General features: G+C 38.5%; 1 protein-coding gene across 3 annotated transcripts in view; it reads right to left on the bottom strand.

Moving 5' to 3' along the window:
- The window catches only part of LOC137046638 (NACHT, LRR and PYD domains-containing protein 3-like), a 99,446-nt gene that overhangs the window by 66,670 nt on the left and 17,759 nt on the right, over positions 1 to 15,017 (bottom strand). For all 3 annotated transcript variants that reach the window (XM_067423937.1, XM_067423954.1, XM_067423945.1), the window contains exons 3-4: positions 12,178 to 14,106; positions 11,648 to 11,821 (exon numbers count right to left, since the gene is read on the bottom strand). In XM_067423937.1, coding sequence (XP_067280038.1) covers positions 11,648 to 11,821; positions 12,178 to 14,106 — 2,103 coding nt within the window. The remainder of the gene's footprint in view (positions 1 to 11,647; positions 11,822 to 12,177; positions 14,107 to 15,017) is intronic.

Here is a 15,017-nt window from a genome sequence, read left to right as displayed (position 1 = left end):
CTGTTGTTAATAAAAGAAACGCATTCTAAATTTAAATAGACCAAAACTACGGGAAATGTTGTCTATTAAAAACGTCACGATCTTTATATCACTTTAGAATTTACTTTTAGAAACATTAGTTTGGACAACGTATTAGGTCTCAGGCTCATGCGGTGTGCCCCGGACAATAATCCAGCAGCAGAAATCTGGGGACGCAGGAGAGGAAATAAATTCTTAATCTCCCTTTGATTGGTTGTTTTTTCTGTAAAGAACAAATGCGACATTTAATGTTGCCTACATTTAAATTATAGGCCTACCCAATTACGAAGGTCAGATTTGTAAAAATAATTTGTAAATATATATATATATGTATATATATTTATAATAAAGGGGTTTAATAACCTCTGTCTAACTTAAAAACAAAACATGAGCAACAATTTTGTTCAATTCATATTATGTGTTGGCTATAGCTTATTTTTAGTTACACTGATATGATGATTGCATAACGAATTAACAATTCGTTCCCACCCATCAGCATATTTTAATAATTTGTTTCCTCATATTAATTCGATCGTGGCCACATTGTATAATCCGTTGTAGTTTTAATAAAATAAGAGAACAAATGATTTAAACGTGGCCACGATTTACTTAACCTGGGACAACGAATTAAGAAGTTGTGGGAATGAATTTAATTTGTGCCTACCATTTAGAAATGAGAGAACGAATTCTTAATTCAATTCAAATTCAAATTTAATTTGTGTCCAATGGCCATGATATTTTTGTCTGCATGTCATGAGACCAGGGCTCCATACAACACAACGTCCAACCGTACTATTTATGTATGAATTAATTATAGAATGGTAGGCTATAGCTCACCTTTTGCTGCACTGACATGTTTGCGTAGCACATCCTCGTGCTTTCTGGAAATGTGCCGCTTTAGATTCCAATAAGAATCTTTGCTAACTCTCACAATCTCTCCACTCACTCTCGGTCTGCGATTCGGGGCAGAACTCTGGGTTTGGGATAAATTCAGAGCTTGGAGGCCTCAATCGCTTTGGACAACATGCCAAATACGCTCATATTGTTTTACTTTATTCAATCATTTGCAAGTATGAACTCGTAAAACAACCACCACAGGTAATCTGACATTTATTTAAATTAAAGATACATTAATTATCAACATTGCCTCAATGTCTGTGTGTTTGGGCAGATTTTGGCAACAGCCATTAGGATTGTTTAGTGATTTGGTCTTAAGGGGGTCGCACCCCGGACGCGGAGCTCGGCGGCGTGCCGCGCAGCGTCTCGGGTATCGCACACCGGACGCACACATTCTAAAAGGATTTTAAAAGGCTTCGTTTATTATATATTCCCCCAAAACATGTTTAGACTTTATTCAAGCTGTTGAACTCAGAATGTAAAACAAATGTGTCTTGTAGCAAAGGGTGAAATCAGTATACCTTAACGATAATATACTTTTAATATAAAGCCTTGAAATGGCGCTCTGTGGTGCGGCAGGATTTAGAACAACTTCCTAAGTTGCCGCGGACAGGCGCCGAATGCCGCCACCGGTGTGCGTACACTCATTGAAAACAATGTGTTCAAATTTTAAAGACGTGGCGCGCCGCCGAGCTCCGTGTCCGGTGTGCGATCCCCTTTAGTGTCTTAGGAGTCCTCTTGACTACTCCTAGTAGCGTTGTGAAATACTCTTAGATCAAAAATGTAGGAGTCCTAAAATTAGGACTGACACATTATTTTTTGGCTGGCGAGGCGTTATCTCTGCATTCACCGGGCACCAGTGCCTACTGAAGCCTTGTTTTGGCGTTTTGTAGTGTGGTTTTTGTCAAGTTTACTAAAGTAAACATTAGGCTTGGGCGGTATCCAAATTTTGATACCGTCAAACCTCCTCCCTATTTTACCTCGGTATACGGTATTACCGTGAATAATTAAAACATTATGATGTAAGGCTCAGACAGCGTCACCAAACTGTTGGCTTGGCTCATATATATATATATATAGGCCTATATTTTTATTTTATTTTTTACATTTGAGCCCCTGCCCCTGAGAAACTCTCTGCACGTTTTATGCTTACCGTTATGAGACAATTGTCAGACAATTGACTTTTTTTTTTTGTGAGTCCCATGTCCACTTGATTTTTGTGGAGTTCATGCTTTTTGCTTACATTGCCAGCTGTGTGACAAAAGGCTTCGGCAATATTACAGCATAGTCCGAGGGTGCGCTCAGTTTTTCATCCACGCAGCAGTGAGTGGATGGTGGTTTCGGATATGCGCCCTTAGGTTCAAGGTATTTCCATCTCTCGCGGTCATCTTTTTGTTGCACAATTTGCAAATTGCCTCGTCTGTATTTACCGTCAAAACCCAAAATACTTCCAAACTGCAGAAGTTGTGTTCTTTTTCGAGACCGAATAACTCAGTGCCCGACTCGCCGTCTTTTCCCCTCTCTCTCTCTCTCTCTCTCTCTCTCTCTCTCTCTCTCTCTCTCTCTCTCTCTCTCTCTCTCTCTCTCTCTCTGTCTCTCTCTCTCTGTCTCTCTCTCTCTCTCTCTCTCTCTCTCTCTCTCTCTCATCCACTCTGTCACAACAACGCATACACATATTTAGGCATTTAATAAATAAATAGTATTTAATATGTAAATAGTTTAATTAGTTCAACTTATTAAATATTTAATAATTAATTGTTGATCAGCAATATGTAAGTTGATCTGTTTTTTTTTTGACGGTTTGACGGTATTGAAACTGATACCGTTGCTATTTTTAGATCCCGCGGTATACCATTTTACCGTATTACCGCCCAAGCCTAGTAAACATCACGTATGTTCTTCTCGCCATTGTTTCTTGATGGTTTATAGAACAATTACTCTGAGTTGTCCTCTGTTGTTTCAAAGAACAGCACAACAGCGAGCATGTCGAGTATTAACACTTCTACAAACAGAGTACGCTGCGGAGACAGACGAACATATAAACAAGGCTTTCTGCTGCAGGTCTAACGGTCAACAGGCTGTGGTTCAGACATGTTACTTTATAACAATCACAGTCAGTGGAGGCTCGCGATGCGGAGACAGACGAACAAGGCTTTCTGCCGCAGGTCTAACGGCCAACAGGCTGTGCTCCAGACTAACCCACATAATGAAGACATGTTACTTCTTACAAAATAAAAACCAGTCACGGTGTGGCCTGAGGTAGGCCAGCTATTTTTATTTGACAAAAAATTATTCCGGTTGTTCAAAGTTTCAAACGGATTCAGTGTATTTTCGTTTTGTCATTTTAATTCAGTAATTATTTAAGTGAAAATATTTACTGTAGGCCTATTTATTGTATGCTTTTTATTACATGATTTTATTCTGTTTTTCTCTGTTGTCAGAAACGCTGCAGGTGCGTGAACATTTGATAATGTGGTTCTGTTGTTCAGCTGTTCTGTATGTTTTGCTGTTTGCTCAGACACGCGTCAATCATATTTTTATTTATTGCCAATTCACTATTATAATATTCTCAGTTAACCGTTAATAATTGATTAATGAGCATCGGTTGTTGATTGGGAAAATTAACCGAAATAAGCAGCCCTATGCCATATTCAAATAAAGATTTTAAAAAGTAGGCTAATTGTCATAATTAAACTAGTAAATGTTCAGCTAATTGTCAGTCTCTTACATGTCTGCATCTCAAGAGACTGAGATTATGTTTTATAAAGAAAGGAGGAGTGAGGAGCACATTCAAACGGTCTGTCTAATCAGCGTGATAGGAGGCATATATACACAGCCGAGAGCCGACTCCCACATACATAGATTCCTCACTCTTGGTCTGTGATTCGGGGCAAAACTCTTAGTTTGGGAAAAACTCTTGGTTTGTTTTCCTCTCAATTTCGATTTCGTTTCAACTCCTACGGTGGCCGATTTAGTCATGGCTTCCAGTTCGACCTCTTCGGTGAGTGTTGCTTCAAGTTATGAGGTTACTTTTGAAAACTATTATAATTTGCAGTTATTTAAATTTACCAAATGATCTATGATCAAATTAATCTATGTAAAATGAATATTAGTTTTATGTTCTCGTTATTTTTTTTACCATTTCATTGCTAACATCAGCGATCAGGTTCCCAGACGAATGCAAGCTAATCTTAGTAAAGTAACTTTTATCAGTGCTATCGTTATTCTGTATATTGTACGACATCACTAGCGTAAGGCAAACAAATTATAATGCAATTAAAATATTAATCTCATGTTATCCGTCATAGAACACGGATTTATGTTATAAGGTAAACAATACTTTTTCATTATTGACGCGAGGAAAACTATCCTAGACGTCGTTCTAGTGTTATGCACAGCACACCATGATATAATTAGCCAAGCAACAATAAAACTTCCAATATACACAAATAGGCTGAATTAATATTACCTGTCGAGAAGAAAGCAGGCAACGTCGGCGTTCTTTTTAAAATCGTTGCTCCTCATGAGCTCTTTCCATCTTGGAAAGGCCACTCCAATATTTACTTTTGTCTTGTTTATTTGCCTGTCGCGTTGCCGTCTTAATTCTCTTTTCCGCTTCCTTGGCGACTCTGATACATATTTCGCAATATTACTAGGTCCCCGACCCGGGTCGAATTCGGTAATCAATTCCGGGACGTGGTTGCTTTTACACAGAAGGCGACCCGGCAATGTTCCGGGAATATTGCGGGTCCGACGTGCAGTGTGAAAGGGGCTTAAGAGTGATCCTCCATCGTCATATAGCAGCCTCAAGCAATCCTCCTCTTCACATTCGACACGGTGCCATCGAGTGTAAAAACGCGAAAAGCGAAGCTTGAATTTACGGGTATGTCCCTCTTTGGCAAATGTACTTTCAATATGGAGGAGCAACATGGCGACCGCCATCCGAACCCTCACCCGTATGTATTTTCAATGGTATATTATAAAATTACGAGAATACATTATTACTTGAAAGAAGTAAATATACATTAATGAGCACATATATTTTTGAAAGAACTAAGTGATTTTAGCTAAGAATAAACTAAAAAAGTTACACAGTGTAGCTTTAAAGATACATTAATTATCACTATCGCCTCAGTACTGTATAGAGTCTTTGCGCGGAATTGCAGCAACAGCCATTAGGATTGTTTAGTGATTTAGACTTAGTGTCTTAGGAGTCCCCTTGACTATTCCTAGCGTTTTGTGGATATAGGAGCTATTTTTAGTGCTAAAATGCTTTATGAAATGCTCTTAGAGCAAAAATGTAGGAGTCATAAAATTAGGACTGACACATCCATTATTTTAAATCAACATGTTAGGAGCTACTTTTAGCCTTAAGATGTTTTGTGAATACGGCCCCAGACCCATTAATAACCTAAATATATTTAAATTAGTTTATTTAAAAAGTAGTTTTACCTTGTTTTATTCTAGAAAAGATCCAGGATGGTTTTAAACCAGAAAAGTTGAATACGTTTTATAACAGATTGTACACTGAGCACTTTAAACTCCTGTGAGCTTTACTCACACACAGACCTCAAGATTCAGCCTATGAATCTCAACAATGGTGACATGCTTCACGCCACAATGCATTCTGGGAGCATCATGCTAAACTCATCCATGGCTCCCAGAATGCATTGTGGCATGAAGCTCATTGTGGAATGATGTTACCATTGTTGAGATTCCAGGGTATATACAGCAATCCTTAAGTTAAATTTACTACTTTTTAATACCTTTTTTACTACCTTCAGAATATTTTTTAAAACCATCACGACACTGAATTGCAAGACTCAGCGACCTTTCTATTATTTACACAGATTTTGACACATAACATACAAAAAATAATAGATTTAGAATTGACACCAGGAGGAAATTTGTAATAAGTTATCATTCAGACACAGTAAAATACATCTCAACATTCACAAAGGTTGGTTAAGGAGAAGCATTACAGCATACACATTTGATTTCAATTAATAATTGGTAATTCAGCAATTCAATTATTTAGTTTTTTTTCCAACAACAAAACCTGAGCCAAATATCACATTTCTATAACTGTGATAAGTTGTAGAGTTTAACAAAATACTAAAAACTAGAGCTGTCAATCGATTAAAAACTTTAACTAGATTAATCACACATTTTTTCTGATGAAAATGTTTTTGTACGTTTTTAATATAATAATTACAAAGTTAATCAAATTAATGTAGAAACAACATAAAGACAGTATATTTTAAATATTTGTTTAAATGGCATCTTTTTATGAATGAAGGCCAGTATTACTGATAGTAATACAGCTACTGATTTTTTTATTTTTATTTTTTTTTACATTTATTATTAGGCTTATAATAAATATAACCGTTTTTAATTTAAGTAAACTTAAAACAATGCTAACATAAACCCATAATAAATGTCATGTTTACTCCTGCCCTTCCTGTCTTAACAGTTAGGAAATATACAGAAATGTAATAAAGTTATCAAAGTTATATGCAGTCTGCACTGCATAAACTATAAATGAAATAGCGACCATTGAATATGACGTCAGCATCAAATATACGTTGAGACTAGGGTTGGGCATCGTTTTGATTTGAACGGTTCTGATTCCGATTCCGATTCTTACTTTCGATACCGGTTCTTTTCGATTCTCGATTCCGATTCTTTGAGGGGTGGAGTCAGAACATGTCACATCGATATTCAATGCTATTTTCAATACCACGGGGCAAAAACGCTGCATATACTGTCAATTAGTTATTTTTTATATAATTATTATTTTTTTCTATCTTTTGAAAGTCTAGGCAATCAAAAATTTCTTCTGAAGAGATCACTTTATATGATAAAGTTTTTAAGCTTTTTCTCTTATATAAACATTGATCAATTACTATTAAAATTCTCACAAATATTTGCTAACTCAATGTATTTTTTACAACGGGGTAATGGTGTTGCACTAGCTTACACACAGCACAAGTAAGCTTGATTTCAATTTCGAATTGAATTTAAAAAGACGACTAAACAGTAATTACATAAGAACAAATAAACATATTACAAAAAATAGCACAAATAAATAAAATAGAATAAAATATATATGTAGCGACTCAGGCGAATCAAACACACAATTGCCAGTTACATTTAACAAATATGTTTTGAATGCTTTGTCCTTAGTAACAGACCTTCCCCCAACACAACAGAGAAAGATTCTCCGTTACCCTGGAAACCATCTGATAAGAAGTTTTACGGCCCAAAAGAATTTGGCCACATGAAAAGTTCCATACACAGAGAGTTAAAGGTGGTAAAACACACGCTTTTACCTCAAATTATAGACAAACCATCTATAAATGAACATGCACCCCAGGACATTATATGTAAACACATAACTGTCTTGTAAAATGTTTCTTCTGTATGGTATTTTGCATCTTTTTGTCTTTGTCTTAACAACTTACTAGTTCAGGTAACCTCATATATGTCATGTCTCCTATCAAATTAATGCTCACTTCACGACTTACACTTCCATGTATATCACTTATTCAGAAAATGCAGTGTGTGTTTGTTGCATTAATTAGAATATGAATGGTCAGAGACCCACTGATTCGAGCCTTGGAACAAAGAGCCATAAAATCTGCTGAGGAATTTCCCGCCTGGAAATCCCAACAATCTCATTGGTTAAGTCTAACCCTGGAGGGTGGGACTACTTCCAGACCCTTAAAAGGGATGTGCTCGGATGCTCTCTTACTCTCTCACTTCTTCCCTTCTATCTCTGGCGGAACCAACACCCACGGTGGCTGGCCCTTGAGCCAGGCCACCAATGCAGGCCCTCCAAGCAGGCCCCAACTCTTCCCCTCTTCCTCCTCTTCCCTCCTCGCTTCGCTTTTGCATCGCATCAACTTACTAGCCCCAAGGGCATTCTTCAGAAGGAGGACACGGAGCGTCTCTAGAAAGCAACCAGCCGTTCCCTCTCGACCTCGGAAAGAACCGCCGGACACGCAGGACATTTGAACTCGGAACACACGCACACACGCGAGAAGCCAAAACGAAACCAAAACGAAAGCAAGTATTCTTATTTTCCAAATTCAAACTGCTGTTAAGAGGGTGTGTTATTTTCCCGTTGGGACAAGTTAACTCCGTGAAGGTTGTATTTGATGAACTGAAGGAAAGCTGCTTCTTATCCCTAATTCTTTGTACCATCTCTCTCTCTCTCTTTCTCTCTCTCTCTCTCTTTTATCTCTCTCTAATTTCAGTCTATTCATTATTCTCTTTTATGTATTCTTTCGTTAATATCTATATTTCTTATCTCTTAATGCATATTTAGTGTGTACTTTCTGTGTGAATTGTAGTGTTATTTTTAGTCTGTGTTTATTAAACCTCCAAAAGACATTTAATGAGTTGAGTTTGTTGTTCTCCCACATACACAAAGTCAATGAAACTTACGATCTAACGTTACCTAACTGCTTATGCTACTATGTTAGTAAAGTAAACTGTATGACCATTTGAAATATTGAACTTGTCCTGATCAGTAAAGTTAATGTTTCTTATGCGCTCGTAAAGCAGTAATCCCTTATTGAGAATTGATTTGAAAAGTCTATAACTAATTTGCAGGACAAACTTAGTAGGATAATTTCAAGCAATTCCGTAAAGGGTTACTTGTATTTAATTAAACATTTTTCCCTATCGGAAAATTTTAATACGTAATGAACGACTAGCAAATTATATTCATAAATTCATGAATATTGAATATTAAATCCCTTTTGAGTTAATTATTCCCCGAGACATTAAACTCATTAGTCATTGTCGTTACATATAAATGAAATAGACTGCTTTATTTTTTCAGGTAGGTCTAACATTCAGGTAAGAAACTAAATTAAAAAACGCAAAGTGGCTAATTAAATTTAAAATAACATTGGATAATGTTTTTTGTAGTTTGACTTTGAATAACAAATGACTGCCGTCCCTTTAAGGCACTCATGGATCCTGAACACAATTCCTGTTACTCGTTCTTCATTTCTTCCTGAATTGCTCACGACTGTGTTTACATTGATACTCTTCTAAATGTGCACTGAGAATTTGGTTGATTGTATTTGACTAATAATAAGCTGGAAAAAGAAGCGAATATTTGCACTTGTATGTCAGAGTGGGCTTTATCACGGTATGTGTGTGTGTGCGCTTCAGATGTGAGCTTGAAATCTGAGGGATTCGTGGAATTATGTGCAATCCCGCGCGAAATTCAGACCGATCACACACACTAACACTAACACACTGTCGTAAGGAAAAGTCCAGCAGAACGCGCGTCCGTCGTGTTCAGAGGTTAACCGGGCTGAGTGAGAATATGCGGCTGCGCGTCAACTCGCTGTCGGTCAGAGAAGGAGAGGAGAGGAGGGCGCAGCTGGGATCGATAGGCTACTGTAGAAACTGAGCAGGCTATCGTATCTTTTCAGATATTTCAGTATCTATATTTTTGACAACACTAGTTGCACTGTTTCGACCCAGGCTTTTTAAAAGTGAAATAAATCCACACTTCAGAGCGCCGTTTACCAGACTTCCATGGCTAAAAGAACAAGCGGGCGCGCACCGGAAATCAGGTGGCCATGGAAACCAAAACTTGCGCGTTTGGAACCGCAGATCGGAACCGAAAACAAATTTTCTGGAATCGTTATTTTTTAAACGGTTCCAAGTTGGAACCGGTTCTCGATGCCCAACCCTAGTTGAGACGGAGATGAAAGATCTTTGATTATGTGCCCAGATATGCTAAAGCCCATATTTAAACGAACTAACGCGAACGCAGATAGAATTTCATTCAGAATAGGACACCTGATAGTCTGAAAAAATAATACCTAATTTGGAAAAAAAATAATACCTCTGAGACCACATTTAACACTTTTAATGGCCTTAAATTTGACCATTTGGATTTATCACTTTTTAATACTTTTAAAACCCCGCGGACACCCTGGATTCATAGGCTGAATCTTGATGTCTGTGTGTGAGTAAAGCTCGCAGGAGTTTAAAGTGCTTAGTGTACAATTTGTTTTAAAGAAATTATTCAACTATTCTGATTAACACTGTGCTGGATCTTTTCTAGAAACACAATAAAACAAAGTTAAGAGTATATTGCTCATACACAGTCATAAGATTGGTGAATTAAGCCACTACACAGTGATCATATTCTGATCATCAAGCAGCCGATAGCATCTGAGCATGTTTTCTCTGCTTTTATTGCCATAGCAAACCCAGATACAGCAGCCAGAGAAACACTAACATTAAAAAGTAGTCAAACTGCCCAACTAAAGAAAACACTGATCGCCATAATGGTGAAAAACCCCCTCTATTAATTCTCAATAAGAGCTTATGTAAACTGACCAAAATAAAATCAGTCTGGTTAGTAATGTGTGAAGCTGGTAATTCTGTTTGTGGAGTTAATCCTCTGATGAGATCTTTAGAGATTAAATGTCTTCTTTTATCTTCAGTTGATTTCTTCTAAGGCTGTGGCTAAATTCAGTTGTAGTTCTCGTGTTTCTCTTTCCTTTAAGGCGGGCGTACACGGTGCGATTTTTGCTGTCGTACGAACTCGCAGACAATTTTTTTTTCTCGGGAGAAATCGCGTGGACATCGTGGATGCTCGTATGGTCGCGGCTCGCACCGTGTGAGAGGAAATACGAGACGAGCCGAGCACGTTAAGAGCACCTCCCGACCTTACGATCATTTTTAAACATGTTTAAAAAGTTCGGGGAGTCGGCCCGATTTTTACCAGCTGTCCCCTATTGCCAAATCATGCACAAGCACGTCACATAGGCTCAATCTATATGACTAGCTCAGTGGCTGCCACATACTGCGTTCACACACACACACACACACACACACACACACTTTCTCTCACGTGCACTCTTCTCTCTCCCTCTGGTTGTTTCGGTTAAAAGGAATGGCTGTTTTCTGCTTTTCAACAAATCATTTGCACTCCTTTTTTCTTTATTTTTTGTATCTGACGCTATAGCAGCAACATTGAAAGCTCCGGTGTCTGTGTTACACGAAAACTCGTGTGATTGCGGCCGGCTCGCGGTGCAAACAGTCGTGCCGTGTACCAGCTGATTTGATGCGATGATCAAATTAAATGACTCGTAGCGTCTGCAATATCTCACAACCTTCGGAGTGTCCGAATTCGCACAGTGTACGCCCGCCTTTAGTGATTCTGCTTGTTATCATCAGGTAACAGCTTATTAACAGCAGGTGTGCATCATTAATGCTTAATGATCACTTAATTATCTCATTAACTTCAACACTGATTCGGTGTTACCTTTAACACTGAGTGTGGACTCAAACACCAGCAGTGTTCATTTAACACTGAGGATTTTGCTGTGTAGTAGCGGTGGCTTTGGGAGTGGCCTCGTAGGGCAGCGAAGCATTCTGGGAATTGCATTCAGGGACGGCTAAAATTTGCGCCCAGGCACAGTACGGAGCGATCCTACTAGTCAATTGAACAAGACTTTGGGGGTCAAATGTGCTTGGGTCACCTTCAGATCAGCTAGTGTGAGTACCCTCTGCTGCTCATGGTGCGGATCTCACACGTACCTTGTTCGCAAATATTTTAGTTTGTTTAAGGATACTTGTGTGTGTTTTTGTTCGTTCAAGCACGAAAGAGAACTTGAGTTTGGTGTATATAAAGGAGATATAGATTAAATATTGCACATTATTATTAACGCATTAATGAATGTGAAATTCAAACCTCAGTATGGTGAGTTGGCAGTTTGGACTCTTTAGTCCAGCACAGAGCAGCTTCACTGCTGAATACTGCAGGCGATTGTTACTCAAGTCCAGCTCTCTCAGGGGGGAGTTTGGTGATAGTAGAGCTGAAGCCACAACTTCATAATGCTGATCATTGAGATTCAAGGCTGTTAATCTGAACAAAGAGAATACTCCTTAGGTTACCAACGTTACCATGAAATATCATATTGATTAACATTCTGGTCTTCAATCAGCAAAATTCACTTAAAGACTGAAGATGATTATAAAATGGAATAATGTCAATATCAAAAGTAGCAACAAGTATCTGGTGTGGCCACCAGTAGCTTTAAGTAGTACAATGGTTTTAAATCTAATTATTTTAGTTATTTGTTTTAATCTGTGGACACTCCTAATTTCTAAAACAAAAATAAATGAAATACAATTCAAATGTTTTTGTCATTACAGTAGATTTATCAGAGGAAAACCCTTTTATACTACATTGGGGGCATTATGTACATATTTCATACTCACAAAGCCTTTCTGCAGTTTCTCACAGCAGGTAACAGTCTCATTTGACCCTCTTGTAATGATGTGATCTTGTACTTTTTAGGGTCAAACTCATCCATCACCTCCTCTGACATCAGGATCATGTTTGCCAAAGTTGAACATTGTGCAAGAGAAAGACGTTTGTCTTTTGTTCCAGATTGTAAAAATTCCTGCATTTTTTCAACAACAGAATTATCCTTCATCTCAATCAAGCAGTGTGACAGATTCATCCATCTTTCAGGACTGACGTTGTTTTTTTGACCTCGTTTGAGATTGTGGATTATTTTCTTGATGCTCTCTGGGTTGTTTTCTGTGTGAATCAGCAGATCCTGTAAGAGTCTCTGATTGGACTCCAGTGAGATGCCATGAAGGAATCGAAGGATAAGATCCAGGTGTCCATTTTTACTCTGCAAGGCTTTATTCATTGCTCCCTTCAGAAACACATCCAGAGAAACATTCCTGATTCCCTTTCCTGACAGGAACATTTTCAGAACGTCACTGTTCTTGTGTAAATAGCATAAAAACACATACAGTGCTGCAAAAAACTCCTGAAAGCTCAGATGTACAAAGCTGTAAACCTTCCTGTGATAAATCACAGATTCCTCCCTAAAGATCTCAGTGCAGATCCCAGAATACACTGAGGCGTCAGTGACGTCTATGCCGCTCTCTCTCAGGTCCTCCTCATAGAACATCACATTGCCCTTCATCAGCTGAGTGAAAGCCAGTTCAGCAAGTTTCACAATCACGTCTCTGTTAGACTGCAGGGGTTTCATCGGATTCCTCTCTTCATACTTCTGGTTCCTCATACTAGTTTGAATGAGCAGGAAGTGTGTGTACATCTCAGTCAGAGTTTGAGGGATTTCTGCACTGAGATCTTGATTCAGGATGTTTTGAAGCACAGTGGCTGAGATCCAGCAGAAGACGGGTATGTGGCACATGATGTGGAGGCTTCTTGCTCTTCTGATGTGTGAGATGATTCTGCTGGCTTGATGCTCATCACTGATTCTCTTCCTGAAATATTCCTCCTTCTGAGGGTCATTGAATCCCTGAATTTCTGTCACACGGTTGATGTAGTTAGAGGGGATCTGATTGGCTGCTGCTGGTCTGGTGGTGATCCAGAGGAGAGCAGAGGGAAGCAGATCTCCTTTCATGAGGTTTGACATCAACACACCCACTGATGAAGTCTCAGTCACATCATGAACTTTCTCACTGTCTGAAAACATCAGTGTAATTCTGCTTTCATCCAGACCATCAAAGATGAACACAACTGTACATTTATCATAAATCTTTGAGTCCAGATCTTTAAGTTCAGGATGAAAGTCCAGCAGAAGTCGGTGAAGACTGTACTGATGATCTTTAATCAAGTTCAGCTCTCTGAATGGAAGAACAAACATGAAATCTACATCCTGATTGGCTTTTCCCTCGGCCCAGTCCAGAATGAACTTCTGCACAGAGACGGTTTTTCCAATTCCAGCGATGCCTTTAGTAAGAACAGTCTTGATTTTGTCTTTCTTCTCTCTTCTCTTCTCCTCATATCCTAGTTCAGGTGAAGGATTAAAGATGTCATTGCAGTTGATCGGAGTGTCTTGGAGTGTCTTGTAGCTTTTCTCCATCTGTAGCACCTCATGTTCTTCATTCACTCCTTCACTCTCTCCCTCTATGATGTACAGCTGTGTGTAAATCCTGTTCAGGAGCGTCTGATTCTCTTGTAGTTTGATTCCCTCAAATACGCTCTCATATCTGCTCTTCATGCTGGTTTTGTGCTGGTCTTTGGCTCTCTGCAGATCATCCTGCACTGGTTGGTGAGAGTCGAGCTGCAGGGCTGCTTCTGTGTCATGAGGACTGATGTGTTTCTGACAGGAGGAGGATGTGCTGAGACAGGACACATCTCTGATCTGATCAGCTCTCCATCCACTGAAAACACATTAAGATGCACAGAGACACAAAACCCTTGTGAAAATAAATAAAATTTCAAATATGTCTAATGTGAAAATCAAACCACATGTAGAAATAAGTGTTTGCTCTTTCAGACAGATTTCTATCTATCGTGGCGATAACGATTCGCGATATAGAGTTGTTTTATCCAAGGCTCAACTTGGTGTAGCCCTATTTATAAGGTATAATTCACCAAATCACAAATAAACAAATGAAGGCTACCACAAATGTAAACTCTGTCATCATGTAGTCACCATCATGTTGTTTATTTTATTTAACTTCCAAACACAAATGAAGATATTCTTTATGTAACCTGAGGGATTTATGTCCCTCCATTTTTAAAGTCCATTCCTCTCAAACTTAAAAGATGCAAAGAATGTCATAAAGGCATGTAAAAATAACTAATCGAGTGTCTAATCCAAATGCTCTTTAGTCTTCAAGTCTTCTGAAGAGACACAATGGCTTTATGTGATGAAAATTTTTAACAAAACGCACATACTGTAGTAAACACGGACGTTCAAATGATGCACGAAAACAACATGAAAGAGAGGAAATGCAGAATTTAAGTTCTTGGATGAGCTAAACGTTTATAGTTTGAGAGCGGCCATTTTGACGAGCTTTCTTGCGATTAGAGCTGTGGCGGATTGTATTGATCATCTGAAGTGCAAACACAAAAACGGCGCTCTGCCGGAACGGCGCTCCTCACAGTTAAAGCGCAAACATTATTTAAAGCGACACTCCTCAAAGTCAACGCGCAAATATCATTTAAAGCGACAGTCCTTAGTGAACGTGCAAACATCATTTAAATAACCAGATCCCATTTAGTTTTAGTGGTATGATTATTCAAAGCATTTCAGATGGTTCATTCTTACATACTGCATTAATAGCAT

This window comes from Pseudorasbora parva, chromosome 2 (assembly GCF_024679245.1).
Source record: "Pseudorasbora parva isolate DD20220531a chromosome 2, ASM2467924v1, whole genome shotgun sequence".
In the NCBI taxonomy this organism is placed as follows: domain Eukaryota; kingdom Metazoa; phylum Chordata; class Actinopteri; order Cypriniformes; family Gobionidae; genus Pseudorasbora; species Pseudorasbora parva.
This window is presented reverse-complemented; position numbering and strand designations above follow the sequence as displayed.